The following is a 21551-nucleotide window of genomic DNA, read 5'->3' as shown; positions in this document are numbered from 1 at the left end:
GAGGGGTGTGTTTCTTGATACTGGGAGGAATATAGCTGGATTCCCCTGTTTCTTGATAGTATGGTAGGTGTATAATAAGAAAAGCAAGTAAGCAAAGTATTGATCTGATCCATTAAACTGGTTTTTGTAGTACAATTATCAAGTTAAATTCTCCAGCCCTAAAGATACATGTAAGTCCGGTTGAGCTCAGTTGGAATTCTGAATTGTTATGCTTCAGTTGGTGCTTTGGAAGTGTACACTGAAGTCTTAAGTATCTACAGTGTTTAGCATCCATTTCCAGCAGTATGTCTTCAAGCAGTACGTAACAACTGTTATACATTTATTTCTTTTCTATTGTGTCTTCAGCAGCAACAAGTACTTCCATACCTTCTACAACAGGAACTACAACAGTCACTTTGAGCAGAACAACTCCATGTTTCTGCCGTGTGCCCGGATTTAGTAAGGGCTTGTTTTCTCCTGGTGAGTTTCTCTTAATGAATTTGAAAAGCAGCTGAAGCAATGTTTTCATTCACATATTGCTTTGATTGTACATATGCTCAACATACGTCCTTCCTTATACCTACATCATGATTGTGCACCACTCTCCACAGGGGAGTCTACTTTGGTGCTCTGCTGTATAGTTTGAGGAGGAGTAGAAACCTTTTTACTTACTTTTTACATTTACATTTAAATCATTTTATTAATCCTGCTTTATCTGGGTTTTTTGTTTGTTTTTTGCAAGTTTGGGGCTGATATTTTCAATGCTTTATTGAATTTATGTATCTGTGTTTTACTCTACACTGCTTTACATGTTTTAACAACCTAGGGAACAAAAGTATTAGCTGAGATGAATTCTGTAATTCTCTCATGCCATAAATTCTTTGAACAGTATTGAACCACAGAGATGTCAATAGATCCATCTCTCACCTATCCCCTATCCCCTTTTACAACTGACTCATATTCATGTACATCTACTACTATCTGCCAGCCATTACTTTTAACAGGTGGCCAACATGTCCTTTTACTCCCTAGGATTGTGAGTCACAAGTTATACTTGTATATGATTTACTGGCTAAGGACCAACTGGGGAAAAGGCCTTGGCTGAACCTCCTGCTGATCTCCCATGGTGGTGTGGGGTTGGAGCTTGCCCACTACAAATTACACAATCCAATGCATGCTTTCTCAGACTTGCTGCTGAGAGTTGCACTGCATGTCAGTAGACAAATTCATCTGAACTTTATTTGCATTTTAGAACGTTATGACATGTTTTGTTTTATAATTTTCGCTTTATGATAAATTCCCTCCTTTTTTTAAAATAGGGGAAGTAATATACAATAGAACTGATAGTTCCGGATGCAGTTTTTATGCAGTTTGCAACAGAAGCTGTGAAATTGAGGTGTTCCAGGGACCATGTCCTTCAACAACTCCTTCCCACCCATCAACACCATCAGTTACAACTGCAGGAACCCAGCCTTCTCCGTCACCCACTACTGTAGTTCCATCAACCAGAGTATACACTACTGCAGCTGTATCAACCCCCACAACTCCTGTAACAGGTTGCCCTGATATTGATCCACCAAGAAAGGTAATTAGCATTGTTTTCATACATACATTGGGGATAGCTTTTGCTAGCTGATGAGAGGCTGTAGCCCTAAACATCAAAAGGGCTCCATGTTGGGGAAAGCTGTTGGCTACCAAATGCCTCTCTCACTCCATTTTCACCCATCTTAAAAACCATCAAATGAATCCTCTCTTGGTGAACGAGGTGTCTATGTTGAAAAGAAAATCCTGACTACCCCAGGGACTTTTGCCCACAATTCATGCTGTATGAGCACCACTGTTTTGGGTGGTATGAGGAGCTGTTATGTGAACATGCACTTGGTCACAATCAACTCTCTTGTTATAGATCTTATTTGTGCTATTGATCTCACTGAAAATGGATGGGGATCTTGATGTTACTGCATTCAAAGTCTCATTATCCCTGACCACTGGTGGTTGGAACTGGTGGGAACTGGAATCCAACAACTTTGGGTAGGCTACAGGTTGCCTACCCCTGCCACAGAGTCATATATGGAGAAATCTCAAGTCCATTCCGAATGTTCTTGTTTGCCTCACTTTTCTAAAACATAGCAAGCTGGCTTATACCAAGGCAGACTATGGGTCTATCTATCTCACTCTTGTCCTTGTTGACTGCTAATGACTCCTCAGGGTTTCATATAGGAGTCTTCCCTGGGGCTATCTGGAGTTGCTAAGGATTAAACATGGGACCTTTTGCATGCACACCATGTGCTCTACCATTGAGAAACAGCCTCTCCCCCTAACACCCCATTTTGCCTCCAGATGGGTTTTCCTCTTCCAGTAGGACAAGAACCCTTGGTAGTGGAGATGGTGTCTTTCTAAGAGTATGACACTTGTAGAATATTTTCTCTCTGGTTTCCCTCTAGACCAATGAAACTTGGATGTTTAACAACTGCACTGTGGCAACTTGTGAAGGAAACAACAAAATAGTTCTGAAGCCGCAACCACCTGTAGAGAAGACAGTATGTGTGAGTGGACTCCCACCGATAAAAATAGTAGATAAGGATGGCTGTGTCGAACGCTATGAATGTGAATGTAAGTATAACTGAGCATTCAGAAAAAGTACATATATCTTTATGATATGGAATGAGAGATTAAGATATTTAACTTACAGGACTGTATCATACAAAGCTCAGGGGGTGTAATGTCATGCAGTTGCAATTCCATTTATTGAGGGAGGTGAGACTTTTGAGGGTCTTTCAGGGAAGGCTATGGATTTGCAGAAGCCTAAACCTCTTGTTTCTCTAGCATACTCCTAAAAAAGTCAATGGGTGGCTTTTCATATTTCAATGGAAAGGAGTAAGGGAGAAAATGCTGTGATTCAACCAATTCCTGTCCTGGCTGTCACTAGTCATCAGGACTCTGGCTATGGCAGTTGTTTCACCACAAAATCTGCACCATCAACATTGCTCTCCTAGAATTCTCTTATTATTCCCACTTTCTAATTGGTGTACCAAACTAGGACCTAGGCCATCAAAGTTAATACAAGCAACAGCATAATAACCAATGATTTCACAGTGTATATTTACTTTGGTTACTCTGGTTCGCTCAAGACTACACTCCAGGTGAACCTTATTTGATCTTTTGATTTCTGTTACAGGTATTTGCACTGGTTGGGATGCTAACTATCTGACATTTGATGGCACTTATTACACTTTCTATGACAACTGCACTTACATCTTGGTGAAAGAGATTGTGAATATACATGGAAACCTCAGTGTTTTGCTTGACAATTATTTCTGTGATGTCACTAACAATCAGCCCTGTTCCAGAGCCATCATTGTAAATTACAACTCAATGGAAGTTGTGCTAAGCAGCGAAGTGCATGAAGGAGTGAGAATTAACAAGGTACTGTGTGCCACAGATTTCTCAAACTGTGTCAGCTTCCTACAATAATTATTTTTTACCAAAACAAAAATGTCAAAATGACATTTATAAACCAGCTAATGGGTTGTAAAATTTACATAACAATCATGGCAAAGTGCCTGTTTGAGGAATGCTACTTAATCCCATGATGTAGATTATGTTTAGGATTGAGATGCTGTTCCTCAAACTGTGCATCTCTATAATGACTACTCAGAAGAAAGCCCCCACTGAGTTTAATGCACTTTACTTCCAGTTAATGGTTATAGAATCAATGACATATGCGCACACACACATATATATGCATGTGTGTGTGTGTGTGTGTGTGTGTGTGTTTTCAGTTAAAAACTATGGCTTACTGTTTTTAATTAAATACAATAACACAGTAAAATCATCATTGCAGTATTAAAAGTAGTATACAAACAGGCAGCTAGGAAATATCAGCATGGCCAGGACTGATTGCCCTCAAGTGCTCTGGAAGACTCTGAATCCTCCAGATTTATATTCTTTTGCCTCTTTTGTGCTGCTGTTTCAGATTTTTTTCAACCATGAGCCGGTCAATGGAGATTTCACCAAATATGGTATTTCTGTCACCAGTACTGGAACTGTCATGAGTGTCGAAATCCCTGCACTCCAAGCTTTTATATCTTTCAACGGGCTCACTTTCTCAATAAAACTCCCCTTTGACCTATTTCAGCATAACACAGAGGGGCAATGTGGTAAGTAAAGGGATCAAAACATCCCCAACCATTCAAATCCTTTTTCACAATGTTGTTCCTTCAAAACAAATTTCTTTGCATAGGAAGATGTGGAGCATTAGAAAAGCAATAAAGAAAAATTAACCATTGGGGGGAGGGGCCACAGCTCCATGGCCGAACACATGTGTGTGGTGTTAGACCATCCCAGGTCCAGTTCCTGGTATCTACATCTGAAAGTTCTTGGGATGAAGAAAGAACTGCTGCCCATCAGAGTAGACCTAATTGGGCTTAGTGGACCTATGGTTTGACCAGGCTTCCTCAACCTTGGCCCTCCAGATGTTTTTGGCCTACAACTCCCATGATCCCTAGCTAGCAGGACCAGTGGTCAGGGGTGATGGGAATTGTAGTCTCAAAACATCTGGAGAGCTGAGGTTGAGGAAGCCTAGGTTTGACTAATATATCCATACTGAAGAGTAGGAAACAGAATATGCATATAAGGTACACTTTATGATAGCAACAATGGCTTTTTCAATTAGGAAGTCCGCTTCGTTATTTCAATGTCATTCAGAGTGACACTAATGTATACTGCATATTCAGCACACTTACGATGCGACCCTTTCTCCCTCCTAGGGGTATGTTCAAATGACAAGACAGATGACTGCCGCCTCCCCAACGGCCATGAAGCTTCCTCTTGCTCAGAAATGGCCAGCTACTGGAAGACCTACGATAAAAACAAGCCCCATTGCTATGGAGTACCAACAACATCACCTCCGACAACAACACCGCATGAGCCAAGAACGACAACACCAGCACCAACACCCTGCACCACTCCATCTCCTCTGTGTGAGCTGATTGTGAGCGAGTAAGTTCAACACAGCCTTTATCAATGCTTCGGCTGTTAGATCCTGCAGAGCAAGCTATCGCTTTGACAATGTTATTTTTTTAAAAAAACCCACTTCTGATGAACACATAGGAACATAAAATCATCACCAAGACATTGTGCACATGACCTCATCTGTCCAGCTTGTGGGCAGGACATAAGCCACTGGTTGACCACAGGACTAGAAAGATAAAGCTTTGGTCTGCTCCAGCAGAGCTTTTCACCTTATATTCTTATGTTTTTATCTACTGCTAGGACATCAGGAATGTTTTCTAGGGATAGATAACACCCTTTTCCTTTATTGTTCTTATATTTCACAGATAATAATAATAATAATAATAATAATAATAATAATAATAATATTTGTACCCCGCCCTCCCCAGCCGGAGCCAGGCTCAGGGTGGCTAACATCATAAAACTAACACAGTATACAAAGAACATAAGATCCATCCAACAATAAGCATGGCATTGTTTTAGTATCTTCAAGGCAGCTCGGCTACCTTATATACCATAAAGAGCTATAACATTGCAACACTGTAGGATTTTTACTTCCATAGTAATACAAAGCTGATCTTTCTAGAATTGATATCATTGTGAAATGTACTGTACATATTTGCTAAGAATATTATCCTTTCAGTCGCAGTTTCATACTGAAAATGGGGTAGCAAGGGGACATTGCAATATTTATGAGCCATAGTTCAACCATGTATTCTTTTGTATTTGAAGTGTCTTTGAAGAATGCCATAAGGTTCTGCCTCCCAGAATATACTATGAAGACTGCCTCCTTGAAGCCTGTCAGTCTTCCAATGATTCTGTGCCTTGCTACAATTTGGAGATATATGCTTCCCTCTGCATAGCTAAAGGGGTTTGTACTGACTGGAGGAACATGACGCTAGGAAAATGCCGTAAGTGGAAGACAACGTATTTTCGCTTATCCTAAAGTGAGCAGCAATTTATCGTAGAGCAATAATAGCTGAGTGAACCAATCAATCAACCATTCAAAACGGTGTCAGCAGATGAATAGTAATCAATGCAAACTGAACAATAGCATGTTCTAACTGCAGTTGCATGTTTGTTTCCCTCAGTCTTTGTCTTTTTTTCACAAGAATTAAGATTTCAGCTTCTGCACTTCATAGTGGATTGAATCCAGAAGGGAAGGGAAGTTGACTTTTGCTAATTGCTCCATCTCCCTGAAGCCCATTGCAACCTCTGAAACTACTCCAGAGGGTTGGAGGATCCTCCAGATCAACATGGGAGGTGGCACTGCAAGAGGATGGGGGAATTGGCAAACGTTGCCTCCCTCTCTTTCCACCAACAGGTTTTCTCCACTGGATTAGAATCCATCTGTGGATGTCTGTATTGAATCCATGTTCTCAGCTATGGATATTTCCATTTGTTGGTCAGGATTGAGCATGCACTGGGGCTTACGACAGTCCTCTGGGTGTGGGTGTGCCTTGCCTTGGCAAACGCCACTCCTTCATTCAATCTGATGCCAACCATAGATGCTTTATGTGATTTTTTAAAAAGCTAATGGGAAAAACATAAGATGATAACATGTAATACATAGTTCTGCCTCATGTTGGAGTCATTCTGCTTTTTAATGACACATGTTATTCTCTTATATACAGCATACCACTGCCCCAAAGACAAGGTGTACAATGCATGTGGCCCCATTCACCCTGTCACCTGTGATGATGGGTATGTATTAACTAAATAATTAGCTCTCTGAATGCTAATGGCTGCACTTTTGTATCTTTGAATAAGAGACAAATATGAAATATGTATATGACTTGCTAGAAAATGGTGAATGTATAAAGGTCATATCAGGATCTTTATATGAAGATCTTTAATTAGTTAGTATCATCCCAAGTATGGCAGCAGCGGATAGTTGATGTGTTAATTATTAGGGGAATGTTGCATTAATTAATAGAATTTGTTTTTAAAAATGCATTATCTATTTATATGGTCATTAATTCCATGTCAATTCCTCCCCAAATAATTATGATTGCCAGCTTCAGGTTTTTAACCCTGGTTAAACTGCATTCTTTGCTGGTAGATACTTTAAACCTGCCAGAGCCTGAGCAGTTCCCACCACAGAAGTCCCTGCCTTGGTCTTTCAACTCTACTCATTTTACAAGGATGTTTTCAAGATCCAGTCAGTCCTCCAGGGCACCATAAACCTTTTCAGGTTCTCCAGGCCCTATCCCTATGGCTAATCCAGGGCATGGTAATTCTAATGTTTGGTGCTAAACACGTCTACCCTGGAATCACATACTTGCTTGTACTCTGCACAAATTAATGAGGCAAGAGTACAAATACTGTATAGGCCACATAAATGGATTAGCATGCTTACCTGATACCATAAATCATGGTAATGTTGAATAGTTATTCTAGCTTTAATTCTCTCTATTAAGCTTGGTTACCTTAAGTCAAGGGTGTTAAAAGGTGGGGTCCGTCCCAAATTAAGTAAAGCAGAGCAGGTGAAAAGAGTTTAAAGCCAGGATAACTATTCCGCATTACCTTGTTCTTAGCTCAAAAAAGGGATTCAGTTTCAACCCTGATCCCATGCATAGTAAAATTGGATAGCATTGTACAGTGGTACCTTGGGTTAAGTACTTAATTTGTTCCAGAGGTCTGTTCTTAACCTGAAACCGTTCTTAACCTGAAGCACCACTTTAGCTAATGGGGCCTCCTGCTGCTGCCGCGCCGCCGGAGCATGATTTCTGTTCTTATCCTTAACCCGAGTTACTATTTCTGGGTTAGCGGAGTCTGTAACCTGAAGCGTATGTAACCCGAAGTACCACTGTAAATAGATTAAGAAAGATCCTTTCAAAGATTTCTTCCTTCTAGTGTAGTGTTTGCAGCTTGAGCACAGTGGCCTGGCAGACTAGCTTTCACTGGTTTAAATTGGGGGTGGAGAAGTGACAGCCCATAGGCCAGATTCAGCCTACAGCACTTTTGACCTGAGTGGTTCAGTGTGTGCTGTTAATCTGCAACCATATGCACACTTACTTGAGAGTAAGTGCCATTGACCTGAAAAACTTATTTCTGAGTAGACATGCAAATAATTGTGCTGACCAGATTCCCAACACACAATTCTTACTCTTAACATAAACTGTTGCAATTAACCTGTTGTCTCTTATTATGCCATCTATAGTGAATGGCTCCAGTATTTATTTACTTCTTAGGAAAGCGCCAATTTTCTTTTGCATTTAAATACTGTAATCCCTTAGAAAAATAGTGTTTTTACGAAGGTGAGCATTGAAGCTATTAAACTGTTTGATTACAGAACTGGAAATAATATTATCTGCTCTTCTTTTCCTTGCAGACCAACCAAAGATACAAGTGAGCATGTTGCTGAAGGATGCTTCTGCCCAGAGGACAAAATCCTCTTCAATACATACACGGATATCTGTGTCAAAACATGTGGTAAGTTTCTCTATTCCTGATCGGCTAATTATGTCAATTTAAACCAAAAGCAGATGCATAATTAAAGGTATTGGAGTTCATCAGCAAATGATTGGCCCTTTACTGGCCAAATTACCAGGAAGGTCAACTCAATTCCATGTTAAACATTTGCTGGGAGATAAAATCCCACAAGTTTTAAAGACAGCAGTCAAATTTCTGTTGGTGGCTGTGACAATAAGAAGTCAGTTAACCACCTAAAGCTGGAAGGATTATTTCCAGGGCTTACCTGAAGCTATTTGCTATTTTGTATATTTGCTAGTTTTTATTTTCTAAGCTGCTGTTACTATGCTACACTTGTCCTGTATGGTTTATTTCTGGTCTGTTGCCCCTAATAAACAGCTTATGAAGATCATTAGAGGTGGTATGTGGAAGGGCAATCCTCTACTTATCTGCTTAGAGGTGTGTGCATGTGTATAATTAGGGCCTAAATAACACAAGGGTAACTTTAGCTTTTTCTAACATTTGCATGTCTTTCTGTAATTTCAAATTATGTCTGTAAACTCAAAATGAGCAGCTGACCTGCAAGGGGCATGCCACAAGTGGTGAAGAATAGCAGGATGCTATGGCATCCTCAGCATCCATTTCCTTCTGTGGTTACACATAAATGCTCCGTTCCATGTGATGAAATTAAGTTTTACTACTATGTGGTTAATACAGTATTGTTATGCCTGTATTTTTATTATACTGCATGGAGGTATGTTTTTAAAGAACAACCCAGGAAGAATCCTGTAAAAATTCAGCATGTGGTGAAATTCTCTGTATAAACTGGTTACTTAGCTGGGAAAAGCTGCATAATAATGGCTACAGGAAACTTGTGTTAAAGTTAAGGCAGTTTACATGTTTATGGAATATAAGGGATCTGTATGAATTCTTATGCCTTTATTTATTTCCAGGCTGCGTGGGACCAGACGGATTGCCCAAACCAGTGAGTATTTCACTTGGAAAGATTATGCCTAGACCGTTGCCTATACACAGGCAACATAGAGAATCATCCAGAACTGGCAAGGGACTAATAATTGGACCCACTATGACTGCAATACCCTGCACCCCTGCACATACATTCACAAGGCGGCAAACTGTTATTATTAGTGCTAAACTTCTGCTTTACCAGACAAGGGCATCATTTTATATTGTAGTAGGAGTCGGAGATCATTTCAGATTTTAGGAGGGAGGGTAAAGTCATGTGGGGAGGGAGAGAATTCACAATATTTTATTTTATTTAGTTTCTTGCTATTGTTATACACCGTGTGTGTGTGTGTGTGTGTGTGTGTGTGTGTGTGTGTGTGTGTTGGAGAATAACCAAAAGAAAGCAATAGAAGTCATTGAAACTTTTCTTTGTAGCTTTGTAGCTTTGTAGATTTGTAGTTTTGGTATGCATAACTGGCATGTACCAGTAGATCCAGATAATTATTATCAACATGCAGAAATAGTGAGCTGGTCAGAAACATAGAAGTGCTTCTGAAGGAGAAGCAGACATAGTCTGAAATACCAGCCTCTCCTGGGCTCTATAGCTGTCAGATGGATTGTACAGCACATTTTCCAGCCCCCTTTGGATTGAGAGGTACACCAGTTGTCCCCTGAAGCCTTTGAAACATCAGATTAGACACACTAATATTAATGGGCCAAACTTAGTCATGTCCATCAATTTCAATGGGTCTATTCTGAGTAGGACTAACATCTAATGCAACACTTTGTGATCTCAAAGAAAGACTTTGCATGGAAGTGATGGAAATTAAAATAGCAGCTGGTAGAGGTTGTGGTCTCCATCGTAAGTACTTTGCTTGGGTTTCAGAAGAAGACCAACAAGACTTTCAGAGGACTCAGAAGACCATGCCTAAGGCACATATAGAACCAATGCTATATATGTGCATCTCCCTGAAACAGCCTAGAAGGAAATTTAACCTGGTTCAGCATAACTTTCTGTATCTTATAATTTAAGGAAGTCTTTTTATGGCCATTTGTGGGGTGGTGGAAACAATCCTTAAGAAGCACCTTCAAGTTGTATTTTATGGCTCTGGTCCAAAGCTTATTGCACAGTTACCGTAAGTTTGATATTACAGGAAACTTAAGATCAACTAGGTGCCCCTTCTAAAGAAAGCTTAAGGTCTAATAATTGACAAGGAAGCAGATGATGATAGGTTTCATTGCTGCCATACAGTGTTAACTGATTTGCTTTCTTTTTCATATAGCCTGGCTCCTCATGGAAGAGCAACTGTCAAGAGTGTATTTGTGACCCATTGACTGAGAGCGTCCAGTGCAAGCCACAGACCTGTGTGTCATCGGAACCACCCAAATGTGAGAAAGAAGGGTTTGTGCCTGTCCCTGTGCTGACACCAAAAGACCCATGCTGTCCAGAACTTCAATGCAGTACGTATTTGCATGTATTATTTATTGATAGCCAATGCCAATCAATCCAATTCTGCCCTCTGTTGATGAAACAATTTGTGCTATTATGGTTACTGTTGCTTTGGTTGAGGGGGAAATTAACAGACATCCAGACAGCGTTACATGTTGGCAGGTAATATCAGTTGCACAATTCTATCCCAACTTAATTATCTCTATAGTAAATAACCACACAGAGGAATCTGTAAAAAATACAAAAAACAAACAAACCATTTTCTCTTGTCATATGGGGACTGACAGGCAGATAAAGAGTTAAATCTCTGGGTTTGGATGCTTTGCTTTGCTCACCATATAGTCAAAAGAGCTTTACTACAATTAACCTGCAATCCTACATACATTAACTTGGCAGTATGTCCTTCAACCTTAGTAGGAATTTTTGACAGAAATCTGCTTAGGACTGGAGGACTTGTCAGAAACAGGAGATTTGCTAGTCTCCTTTCCCTCCTTTACAATATGATCTGAAGGCAAGCTAAGTCAATTCTGAAATGTATTTATTTATTTAATGCATTTTTAGTCCACCTGTTAGCCAGAAAAAGGCTTGCAGCAAAACTTACAATGATCAGTAATAAGACAGTCCCTGCCCTAGGTCTTGACATATAACAGACCTGGCATGAGAGGGAAAGGAAGCAGTGGGCGGGGGGGGGGGGGGGAGGCATACTCAGACCTTGGATCTTACTGTTCTTTTTAGCCTGGAGGGGTGAAACAAGCTTATTGTGGATGGTGGATGGGTGGGGATTGGCTAGGTCTCCCACTTGCCACAATGGCCAGCTTGGGAGGCAAGGGGAGTAAACTGCTAGCAGCTTTTAATGCCCTGGAGTATGCTGTCCTTCAGCTCTACAATACTAGCGTGTGACGTGTTGGGCGGTGAGTGGGTATGTATGTGTCAAACCTCCTTCAGCTGTTTTTTCTCTGGCTGATGGAGGGAGCCATGCTGGTCTTCCTTGTGCATACCTACCCCACCCCAGTACACTCTCACCCACCAGTCATGATACTGAATAGGATTATTGTCCTAGCACCACAGGAATATTTGCTGGTCTAAACATTTAAGGCTGGGGTGCTAGACTTGCTTCTTCAGCTCTGTTATGTTTTCTGATTATTCCACAGAATGCAATACTACTACCTGCTCCAACGAAAAGAAACCTTGTGAACTTGGATACGAGGCAACCCCAGTCCTGCTTGAAGGAGACTGCTGTGTCAGCTTTCCCTGTAGTAAGTGCTAGCATTCTGACATGTAGAGAGAGAAAGTAGATGAGAGAGATTAAAACATCAAGTTAGGCTGAACCCAGACATAATTTACGTACAGTGGAAGCATTCCACACTCCCCTCCTTAAAACAAACAAACAAAAATGTTGCCATTAAAACATTTTAGAAACTGAAGACACATTCTGAAGTGCAGCATCAAACAGTATGAACTACACTTCAAAGCCACCTTGGACTAGTGTCAGACTAAAAGCTGGAGAAACTCATCTTCAAAATTCCACTAGGCCGCAAAGCTCATTGAGTAACTTCGGGCCAGTCACTGTGTACACAAAATACCTTTAAAGCACATTATTTCCTCCAAAAGAATTCTGGCCACTGTAGTTTACCCCTCGCAGTTAAAATTCCTGGCAACCTTTTACAAACCACAGTGCCTAACATTCCCTGAGGGAAAGAACATGTTTCAAATGTGCTTTACAGCTTTATCTCTCACCTGAATCCATTTCACAGGATTGTTGTGATGGTAAAAGTGTGTGTGTGTGTGTGTGTGTGTGTGTGTGTGTGTGGTGGGAGGGACTATATACATTGCCTTAAGCAATAAATAAATACACACGCAGCTGTGAAACAATAGCAACATCAAATTGATCCCCCACCCACTTAATTTAGGCAGGTGAAATGAAGAAAGCCTAGGGGGATGAGGATCCAGGAATGGACCTTATAAACATAATTTCCCCACCATATTTTAAAGTAATTGTCTGTTTCTGTTTTCAGTACCAATCCCAGATGTCTGTCTTGTCAATGGAACACTTTACAGGGTAAGAATGCGAGTTTTATGTCTACATATACTATGTACACAGATTAAAATCCTTTTTTTCTATTGTTCCCTTTTCAGTCGTAGGCAGAGACTGTAGCAACAGCAGTAGCAGCAGCCGGACTTTGAAATTAATTTCAAGGGGTACCTGTCAAGTCAAAGCAATGCTGTTTGAGCATGCTTTTTTATATATACTGATTTTCAGACATATTTATTATACCTTTCAACTGTGCAGGTTCTCAAGAGTAGCTAAAAACATCCAAAAAGGAACGTGAAATGGCAGAACTGCCAAACAATAAGAACAGATGTTAAAACCACATAATATAAAACACCATAAGGTTCTGGGGAGATAAAAGAAAGTTATTTTGGCTTTGTACCAAAAAGACATTGAAGTCAGTGCTAGGTGAGCTTTCCTGAGGAGGGTGTTCTAGAGGAGGAAAATGGCAATGGCACCCACCTGAGAGGTGCTAGAACAGAGTTCTGGCAAGTTCCGGCTGAAAAAAATCCTTGCCTGTCACCCTCACTGGCCATTGGGCATGCTGACTGGGGCTGGGGGAAGTTGGAGCCCAACACCTAGAGGGCCACGGCTTGCACCTCCCTGCCTAAACCATGCAATGATTTGCATGTGCAAATCTTCACTGACTGCTGTGCTGTTGAGTTGGCTGCATCATCCCCAAAGCAGCCATTTTTCCAGTCAAACTTCTGCTTACAAAGTATGCAGCGCTCAGGGAGACTGATGTATGCAGTAGGCCTTCATCACCAGCATAATGTATATATGCCAGTGAGATGAACAATAACCGGTTTTATTTGGGGGTTTTGCCGTTTTTGGCCTGTGGCATCTTGGAACCGTTCTCCAGAGCACAGGCCTCAAAATGGGCTCAGTTCCAATTTTCCCCTCAAAAAACCCTTTCAACTTTTGGCCACTAGGGGGCCAAACAAATCAACTTACTGTACCATTTTATTGGCTGTTTTATGCTTCTGACGGTTTAAAATGTTCCTTCGTAAGCCGCTTTGAGCACTCTAGTAGGTTGGGGAAGGTGCAAAATAAAGTGTAAACTTTAAAGTTATGAATTTGAACTTGAGGCCATATTAGAATACTACAGAGGGTGGGGGAGGGGGGACTTCCCAAGCAAGCATTTTTTGAGTAAAAGTGCAAACCATACTAAATTATTTAAACCACCTACACTTAAGTGTCCAGACAGGGAAGTTTTTAAATGACCATTTCAAATGGACACCTGCTTCATTAACTGTGAAAAATGTTTGACAATGGGCAGATACTTCTGCCAGATGAAAAGCAATTCATTGGGGCAACTCAAGCCACTGTTTTCTGCCTTCTAATAATGGGTTGTTTGGGGATGCATTTAGACAGGAGCTGAATATTAGAAATGGGTTGTTGAGATATTGCAAATGGATCATTGGCAACATTTTTTTTAACCTAGCAGAGTTTCTCTGGAAAAAGTAAATCTGAATTAAAGTTTGGGGGAATACAGTTTGATATGTTGATGATAATGTCATGTGGATCCTGGGTACGGCTGGGCAATATATAAATATATCATCCAAAACTGGCTTGAAATCCATATTGTGATATTGTTTCATAATTTTTGACCTCACAATATATCATGAATCATGATATGAGTGTGCTGCTTCACAATCATATTTATCAACATTTCCCACAGTAAACATCTCACGTGTGAAAGTCAGAACCACATTACAAAATACTCAAGGATGCATGCCAAGGAATGGCCACTGCAAGTTTAGGTTAGGTTTTCCAAATATCTAGAAAAACACCTGACCTGCTCTAGTGCAGCAGCTTGACTTTCAAAAATTAACAGCAGCTTGACTTTAGAAAATTAACAGCTGAAACTTTTCACAAATGAACATTATACCTTCTTATCTCTCTAGATCACATGGCTGTTAAACACAGCAGCTGAGGTTGGTTAAGAAGCTGGCAACCCTATTAGACATATATTTCTTCTTACACTTTACATGTTTACTTAGGAAAATGCAAATATAATATTGGTGTAACCATGGCAAACACAGCTGCAATATAAAACAGGAATTAATACTCAGTTTAAAAATCAAGGATGTTTCCACAGAAGTATCTTGGATTCTTAGAAACATGGCTTCAAATATTTGCTCATTTCTGAACCCACTTGGTGGCCTTGGATAAATTGCTATCATTCATAGTTTTTCTGTTCCCTGATTGCTTATTTAGAATATTAATTGAGTTCTTATAAAGTGAAATAATAGCAAGAGTTGAAAACATTTTGTATGTTAGAAATCTTTTAAAAGAATTTGATATTTGGTTCACAAAGTTGCTTTATACACTCTGTTTATAAATACAACTGCTATTCTTTGACTTTTCCCAGGCTGAAATGCCTGTTCCTAGCAAGCCTTGTGAAACATGTGTCTGCAGCTCTGAAAAGGACCCAGACTCCAATACAAATCTTGTAAAATGTCAACCAGTTACATGTGATAAGGATTGCCAAGAGGTAAGCACAAATCTTTAGTTCCCCTATTACTGCTTCTTTCCCAACAGAACAATTCTAACTTATGTCTGTACACAAGTAAGTGCTATTGAATTCAGTGGGTCTTTTCCCAAACTAAGTGAGGTTGGGATTGCAGCCTTAATCATTGCAGGTGGCTGCCTCTTCCACACATATCATGCATGGTTAACTTTTCCTGTCTGCCAAACAGGGTTATGAGTACCAGGTAGAAGCTGGGGAGTGTTGTGGAAAGTGTGTCCAGAATGCATGCATAATCAACATGAATGAAACCACTGAGATACTACAGGTAACTATGTATTCTTACTCTTCTACTTTCTTTACCCAACTGACACTGATGATTGTAGGCGTTCTCAAGCATACTTTTTGCTCATTCTTGGCCTTCTTTTCAAATTGAGACACATGAATTTAGAGAAGCAAAGTCTACACTGCATACACAAATGAACACTGAGGGGTCCAAGTAAATGACTGAAATGTGAACAGGCTAAGCTGAACAGGCAGTTCTGTGGGGCTTTGAATGGTCATTCAGTATCTGTAAGCATGGCTCTCATGGCCGCAACTGTCTACCTGATATTTGAGAACTCATCTACGATTTAGCTAGGTGGTCAGAAGGAAGGCATGTGAAAGTTCTGTGGATTAAGGATCTAGTGAGCTGTGAGACATCAAACAAGGAAACACAGAAACTAGCACCCAAAATAATGGGAGTCACTTGCAGGAGGTGAAGAATCTGATCCTGCAAATAATCTGTTGCTCCCCAAATAGGTGGTGCCCAATCACAAAATAAAAAGCTGGCTAGTTAAACCTGATTATGCAATTGCCTTGTGTTTATCAAGCACTGAGGTCAAGCTGGGTCCAGTGAGATCCAAGTTGCCAGACTACCTGAGTTAGTGCTTAAATCAGGCGTGGGGAACTTGTGGCCCTTCAAATGTTGTTGGATTCTAACTCTCTTCAACCTCAGTGGTCAGCAATGATCAGAATTGTAGTTCAGCAACATCTGAATGACTGCGGGTTCCCTACCCCAGTTAATATTAGAATCAGTAGGACAAGGTAGAATTGTTCATTACCATTAATGTTACGTTTTGAATTGATTTAGTAGCATTTAAAAGCAGCCTTGACTGCTCTAAGTTCTGATTATTTCTCATTATTCAAATATATTAAGGATGTATTGGATTTGGATGTCAGGTGATGCAAGTTCAAATGTCGTCTTGGTAATGTGGCAATATATCTCACATGCAATATATCTCACATGCAAAGCCAAAGCCCACTTACCTGCGTCTAAGAAAAAAATACCAATTTCCAACAAGCGTGTTTAGGATTATAACTACAGAGTTGCTATGGAAAATGAGGGTTAGAATAAATTGTGACATGTCCTGAACCAATGAGATGTGATTGTGGGCAGTGGCAATCTAGCTAATTTTAAAGTATATTTGGTATGCTAAAACTTGAAAACAAAACGAATAATGCTGTGTTTTATTCATGACAACAGCCTGGTGATATTTGGCCACCAGGAGGAAATAACTGCAGCTACTACGAATGTGAGCAAATGAATGATACATTCATTCTGGTCCAATCTAAAAGGAAATGTCCCATCATTCATCCAGAGGAGTGTGAATCTGTAAGTTTTCTTTTTCTTTTCTTAATTTATAATAATTTCTGCTCTAATTATGTTAAAGCTCAGACAATAAGTTCTCAAGACGTTTTTGAGTAAGATATCATGTGCAATCACTGTCACCAGTTTTAAAATAATAAACAATACTTGTTTGTCAGACTTATCCTGGACAATGGATATAGGGACACTTGGGGGGTCTGTAAGGGCACTGTGCAAATCCAGTACAGTGGTACCTCGGGTTACATACGCTTCAGGTTACATACGCTTCAGGTTACAGACTCCGCTAACCCAGAAATATTACCTCGGGTTAAGAACTTTGCTTCAGGATGAGAACAGAAATCGTGCAGCAGTGGCACGGCAGCAGCGGGAGGTCCCATTAGCTAAAGTGGTGCTTCAGGTTAAGAACAGTTTCAGGTTAAGAACAGACCTCCGGAACGAATTAAGTACTTAACCCGAGGTACCACTGTACTAGAAAGTTCCCACTTTTGCATGCAGCAGCAGTGTTTTGTTTTTTAAAACAACAACCACCACAACCTTCTTTTCCTGTTCTATAGCATGAACTTGAACTGACTCCTGATGGCTGCTGTGAAACATGTAAACCTAAAAGTAAGTGAAGTTTTTGCTTACCTTGTTGATTACTAGGGCATTTTACAACAAATGACTGAACAATACTGTGCCTAGGTCCAGCTTAACTCTATTTAGATTAACAACCATCTCCTATTATCTAACCTTCTTATATTGTTTGAGATGGAGAGAAGCCTCTTCTAAAACCTGCAGCTGTAGTTTGTCCTACTTATTTTTGCTGAAAGTCTTGTTTTGCACTGAGTCTTCATAAGAACATAAGATGAGTCTGTTGGATCAAGCTTATGGCCTATCTAGTCCCGCAGCCTTTTCTCACAGTAGCCAATCAGATGCCTGAGGGAAGCAGTACAGCAGGCAAGTAGCAAACTATGGTTGCTTTGAAAAACAGACCTACCTACAAGAAACTGTCTATAAATAGCATTTAGCAGAGTGCTATCTATTACTAAAGACCTAAATTAAGCCTACCCTTTGATGCCATATGTCTATATGACTCTTTTGTTCTGTAGCTCATCTGTAGCCAGAGGTAGAAATCCACATCAGTGAACATTATGACATGATATTTATTGATTCCCCCCACACACACCTCTTTTTCTTTCAGCGAATGACTGCAAGGTTCACAAGAACCAAACTCTTATACGTCAGAGTGAATGCATATCTTCTGAAGTTGTGGAACTGACCTACTGTGAAGGGGCTTGTCCAAGCTCTTCAAAGTAAGTGACAAAAATGTCCTATCCATTTATCCACTTCATTTTGGGATATTCAAGTCATACCAAGCAGAAAATTACAAAGGTCCTCACAGTGAACTTCATATGCATTTTGAAGCAGGAGCACTCTCAGCTCTTGTATGTGAATACACCAGTACGCTGATTACATTCTGTCATTATGGCAATGTACACAGAACCCTAGTTTGTTAAGGGTGCTGGAAATAGTAGCTCTGGGAGGGGAATATAAACCAACCCCAGGATTGTTTTTTGGGATGAAAATTTGCTTTAAATGTATGGAGTGTATGTATGTGGCATCTATCAGTGCCATTATTTCCCTTCAGCTTGCTGCTTGGGCTCTCAAAATTGCATTGTGTCCCTAATATAAAAAAAACCAGGGGAGAAATCCAGCGTCACAGCAGTGGATGCAACAGGACTTCCCCTTCCTCTCCTCCTCCCTGTACCCCCTCAAATTTGTTCTTTAGGGCCCCCAAGCCCTCTGGAACAGACTTTAGGAGTGCACAGGAGACTGGAGTGGGGGCAGAGGAAGGGGAAGCCCCATTTGCACAGGTGAAAGTCCATTGCACAACAGGATGCTGAATTTGGTTTAGTCCCAGATTCAGAAGTAATCTTCACCAGAGCTGGAACGTGAAATGTTGTACATGTGATCATTTCCTGTCTATTAACTGCCAATCATTGAATAAAAGACTGTCATCCTGATTCTTCACTTTACAAAACTATATACAGGAGAAATGTTGTTGTATTCTTTATTTTTATTATTTTTACATTTTGGGCAAACTGTACTAATTTTAGTGTGCTTTATTCAAAATATTAGAAGCAAAATGAATATACAACAGTATTTTAATCATTCTTATTAAACAACAGACAAGTTGTAAGTGGGTTGGATCACTATTCCAATTTAAAAACTGCAGCATTCAGGTGCATTAATTTCAAACACCCAGACTCACAAAGTATATTGTTTCCATGTACTTGGTACCCTGATTTTCCATCTACCCATGTGGCAGAACTAGAGAATCCTGATCTGTGCACAAATTCTTCAATCTATGTGTAGGAACATTGGTGTGTTCCTACAGGAATATTGGAGGGGCAATCCCAATCCATAACACACTTTTATTTCCCCAGGTCTGTTTCCTTTCCCATATTCTGGGTTTGGAAGTAAAACTTGAATCACGTGAAAGGAAAGTGTTTTATGTAGACGTAGCCTTTTGCATCCCCACTCCTCCACTCCTCATGTTGCTTTGGTTCCTCCCCTGATTTGGTAGCATGTTGAGGACCAAATTGCTCATGAAACAAAAACTATAGATAGAAGCTTTGAAAGCAAATACATTTCTTTAAAATCAGCACTTTACCTAAGCCTGTTTTGATAGGCAAAAACCTCCTGCTCTTAAATCCAATCATTGGGATTTGGTAAATCTAAGCTGGGAATAGTGAGATCTAGCAGTCAGCCTAGACTGCTAAATGTGGCAGAGTCACATTTTCAGGAAAACTTCTAATCTAATATATTTCACTTGGACAGGTATTCCAGTGAGGCAAATGCAATGCAACGTGAGTGTACCTGCTGCCAGGAGCTCAAGAGCCATAGGAGAAAGGTGACCTTGACATGCCAGGATGGCAGAAGCATTGACTATGACTACATCTACGTGGATGAGTGTCAGTGCATGACTGCGTGCATTCCACAATCCAAAATTTAGCTACAGGAAGAGGAAAAAGTAGTGAATTTGCATTCGTCACGGGAAAAAGAACCCAACATGTTCCAAAGCAGCTAAAACCAGTCGCCATCTAAATGCTACTTCATGTCTCTCACTATGTCCCTGAAAAGGTCAATAGTAGCCTTTTTCTTGGTCAGCTGCCTAACCAAATTAATGTTCTATTTCCTGCATGATCATTTTTGGTCATTTTGGCTAGCTATTTGCAAAAACAAGTGCATTTAGAAAACCCTCCAAGGATCCCTATAAATATAATAAAATGATAGAAATGTATAACATTGTACTGTAGAAAACTAAACTTCTGCTTCAAATTTTCTGTGCAATGCTGTTTATTTTTTGGCAACTATCTTTTAAATTACTGAGCAACCTTTGCTACAGAAGGAGTGTTTTGTATAGTGTCAGCAGGCATGTGACTTTGACAAAGATAAAACTGCTTTCCTTTTCACTCTTGTTTCTTAAGATTAATAAAAAAATTAAGCATGTTTCAACTTTGACATCTGCCGATTTCATTCACTGGGCATTGACATCCCTTAAGTCACACCACACAGGGCTATGATTCTGTTGTTTGGGACACCAAAAAGGATGGGGCCCAGCTGTAGTCTCTCAGGATGCTTTTGGGCTTTGTATGGATGTTTCTTCTACCCAGTTGCAAAGTGCAAAGCAATAGCTAAATCTTCTTTATTTTAAGCAGCATTTGAAGATTATCATTACATTACAATGTTGTTTTACAATTGTTTTTATGCCATTTTTTTCTCGAGCCATCCTGGGCTCCCTTTGCGGAAGAAGGGCAGGTTATAAAACTGAAATAATAAATGATTAATGATTGGAATTTTTATACCATCAGTTCAATCCTATTTCATTCAAAGTAAGAAATTTATCATTTCAGTAAATTCAGTATATACACCAAATTCAGTACAGACCATCCTCAAACCTTCCTCTCCTATGCTACTGAGCTCCAAACCAATCTCTTGAGCTGTTTTCTAAACATAAGCCATAGAACTACAATCTCCCTAACCTGCATTTCTCATTTTAATGGTGGAATGTGATCCGGCTGGTTCATTCTACTTAATGCTCTTCAGGTCAAATGTAAAAACCTTTGGTGAAACCTATTTTTAACAACTATAAAGCATTGCTGAGCCCTGCAACACAGGGAAAGACACTCTGTAGAGCAGGGGTTGGCAAGGTTTACCTTGCTTGGGCCGGTTCACTCCAGCGGAGATCCCTCTGCAGATCATAAGCGCGTGCACCTGCATTTCCCAGCGTCTGCGCAGACGTGATTTTCAGAGCTGCAGATGAGTCCCTGCAGTGCGCTGTTTTGGTTTAGTGCAGCGCACGGGGACTTGCCAAGCGGGCAGCTTGGTTCAGGGGCGGCTCGTGGGCCGGTTAAATGACCCCCGTGGGCCACTTGTGGCCCATGGGCCTTAGGTTGCTGACCCCTGCTGTAGAGCAAGGAAACACTGTCCTCTCTACCAGCATGTTAATCTTCACACTGGATTGCAGCCTTTAACAGATTCAGTTTGCTGTTCCCCTGCTGTGAAAGGCAGTAGAATG

At 40.3% G+C, this 21551-nt stretch overlaps 1 protein-coding gene across 1 annotated transcript in view; it reads left to right on the top strand.

Moving 5' to 3' along the window:
• LOC128398254 (mucin-5B-like) overlaps positions 1 to 20488 on the top strand; it is a 63888-nt gene extending 43400 nt beyond the window's left edge. The window contains exons 32-51 of the mRNA XM_053363062.1: positions 346 to 459; positions 1299 to 1564; positions 2424 to 2592; positions 3158 to 3405; positions 3956 to 4139; positions 4749 to 4980; positions 5725 to 5903; positions 6627 to 6696; positions 8327 to 8427; positions 9360 to 9391; positions 10656 to 10833; positions 11974 to 12078; positions 12838 to 12881; positions 13342 to 13590; positions 15247 to 15369; positions 15575 to 15670; positions 16868 to 16996; positions 17545 to 17596; positions 18171 to 18282; positions 19811 to 20488. Coding sequence (XP_053219037.1) covers positions 346 to 459; positions 1299 to 1564; positions 2424 to 2592; positions 3158 to 3405; positions 3956 to 4139; positions 4749 to 4980; positions 5725 to 5903; positions 6627 to 6696; positions 8327 to 8427; positions 9360 to 9391; positions 10656 to 10833; positions 11974 to 12078; positions 12838 to 12881; positions 13342 to 13590; positions 15247 to 15369; positions 15575 to 15670; positions 16868 to 16996; positions 17545 to 17596; positions 18171 to 18282; positions 19811 to 19985 — 2858 coding nt within the window. The 3' untranslated portion in view covers positions 19986 to 20488. The remainder of the gene's footprint in view (positions 1 to 345; positions 460 to 1298; positions 1565 to 2423; positions 2593 to 3157; positions 3406 to 3955; positions 4140 to 4748; positions 4981 to 5724; positions 5904 to 6626; positions 6697 to 8326; positions 8428 to 9359; positions 9392 to 10655; positions 10834 to 11973; positions 12079 to 12837; positions 12882 to 13341; positions 13591 to 15246; positions 15370 to 15574; positions 15671 to 16867; positions 16997 to 17544; positions 17597 to 18170; positions 18283 to 19810) is intronic.
• Positions 20489 to 21551: the final 1063 nt, after the last annotated feature.

The sequence above is a fragment of the Podarcis raffonei genome, chromosome 1, assembly GCF_027172205.1.
Source record: "Podarcis raffonei isolate rPodRaf1 chromosome 1, rPodRaf1.pri, whole genome shotgun sequence".
NCBI lineage: Eukaryota > Metazoa > Chordata > Lepidosauria > Squamata > Lacertidae > Podarcis > Podarcis raffonei.
Note: the sequence above shows the minus strand (reverse complement) of the source record. Positions and strands in the feature narration are given on the sequence as shown.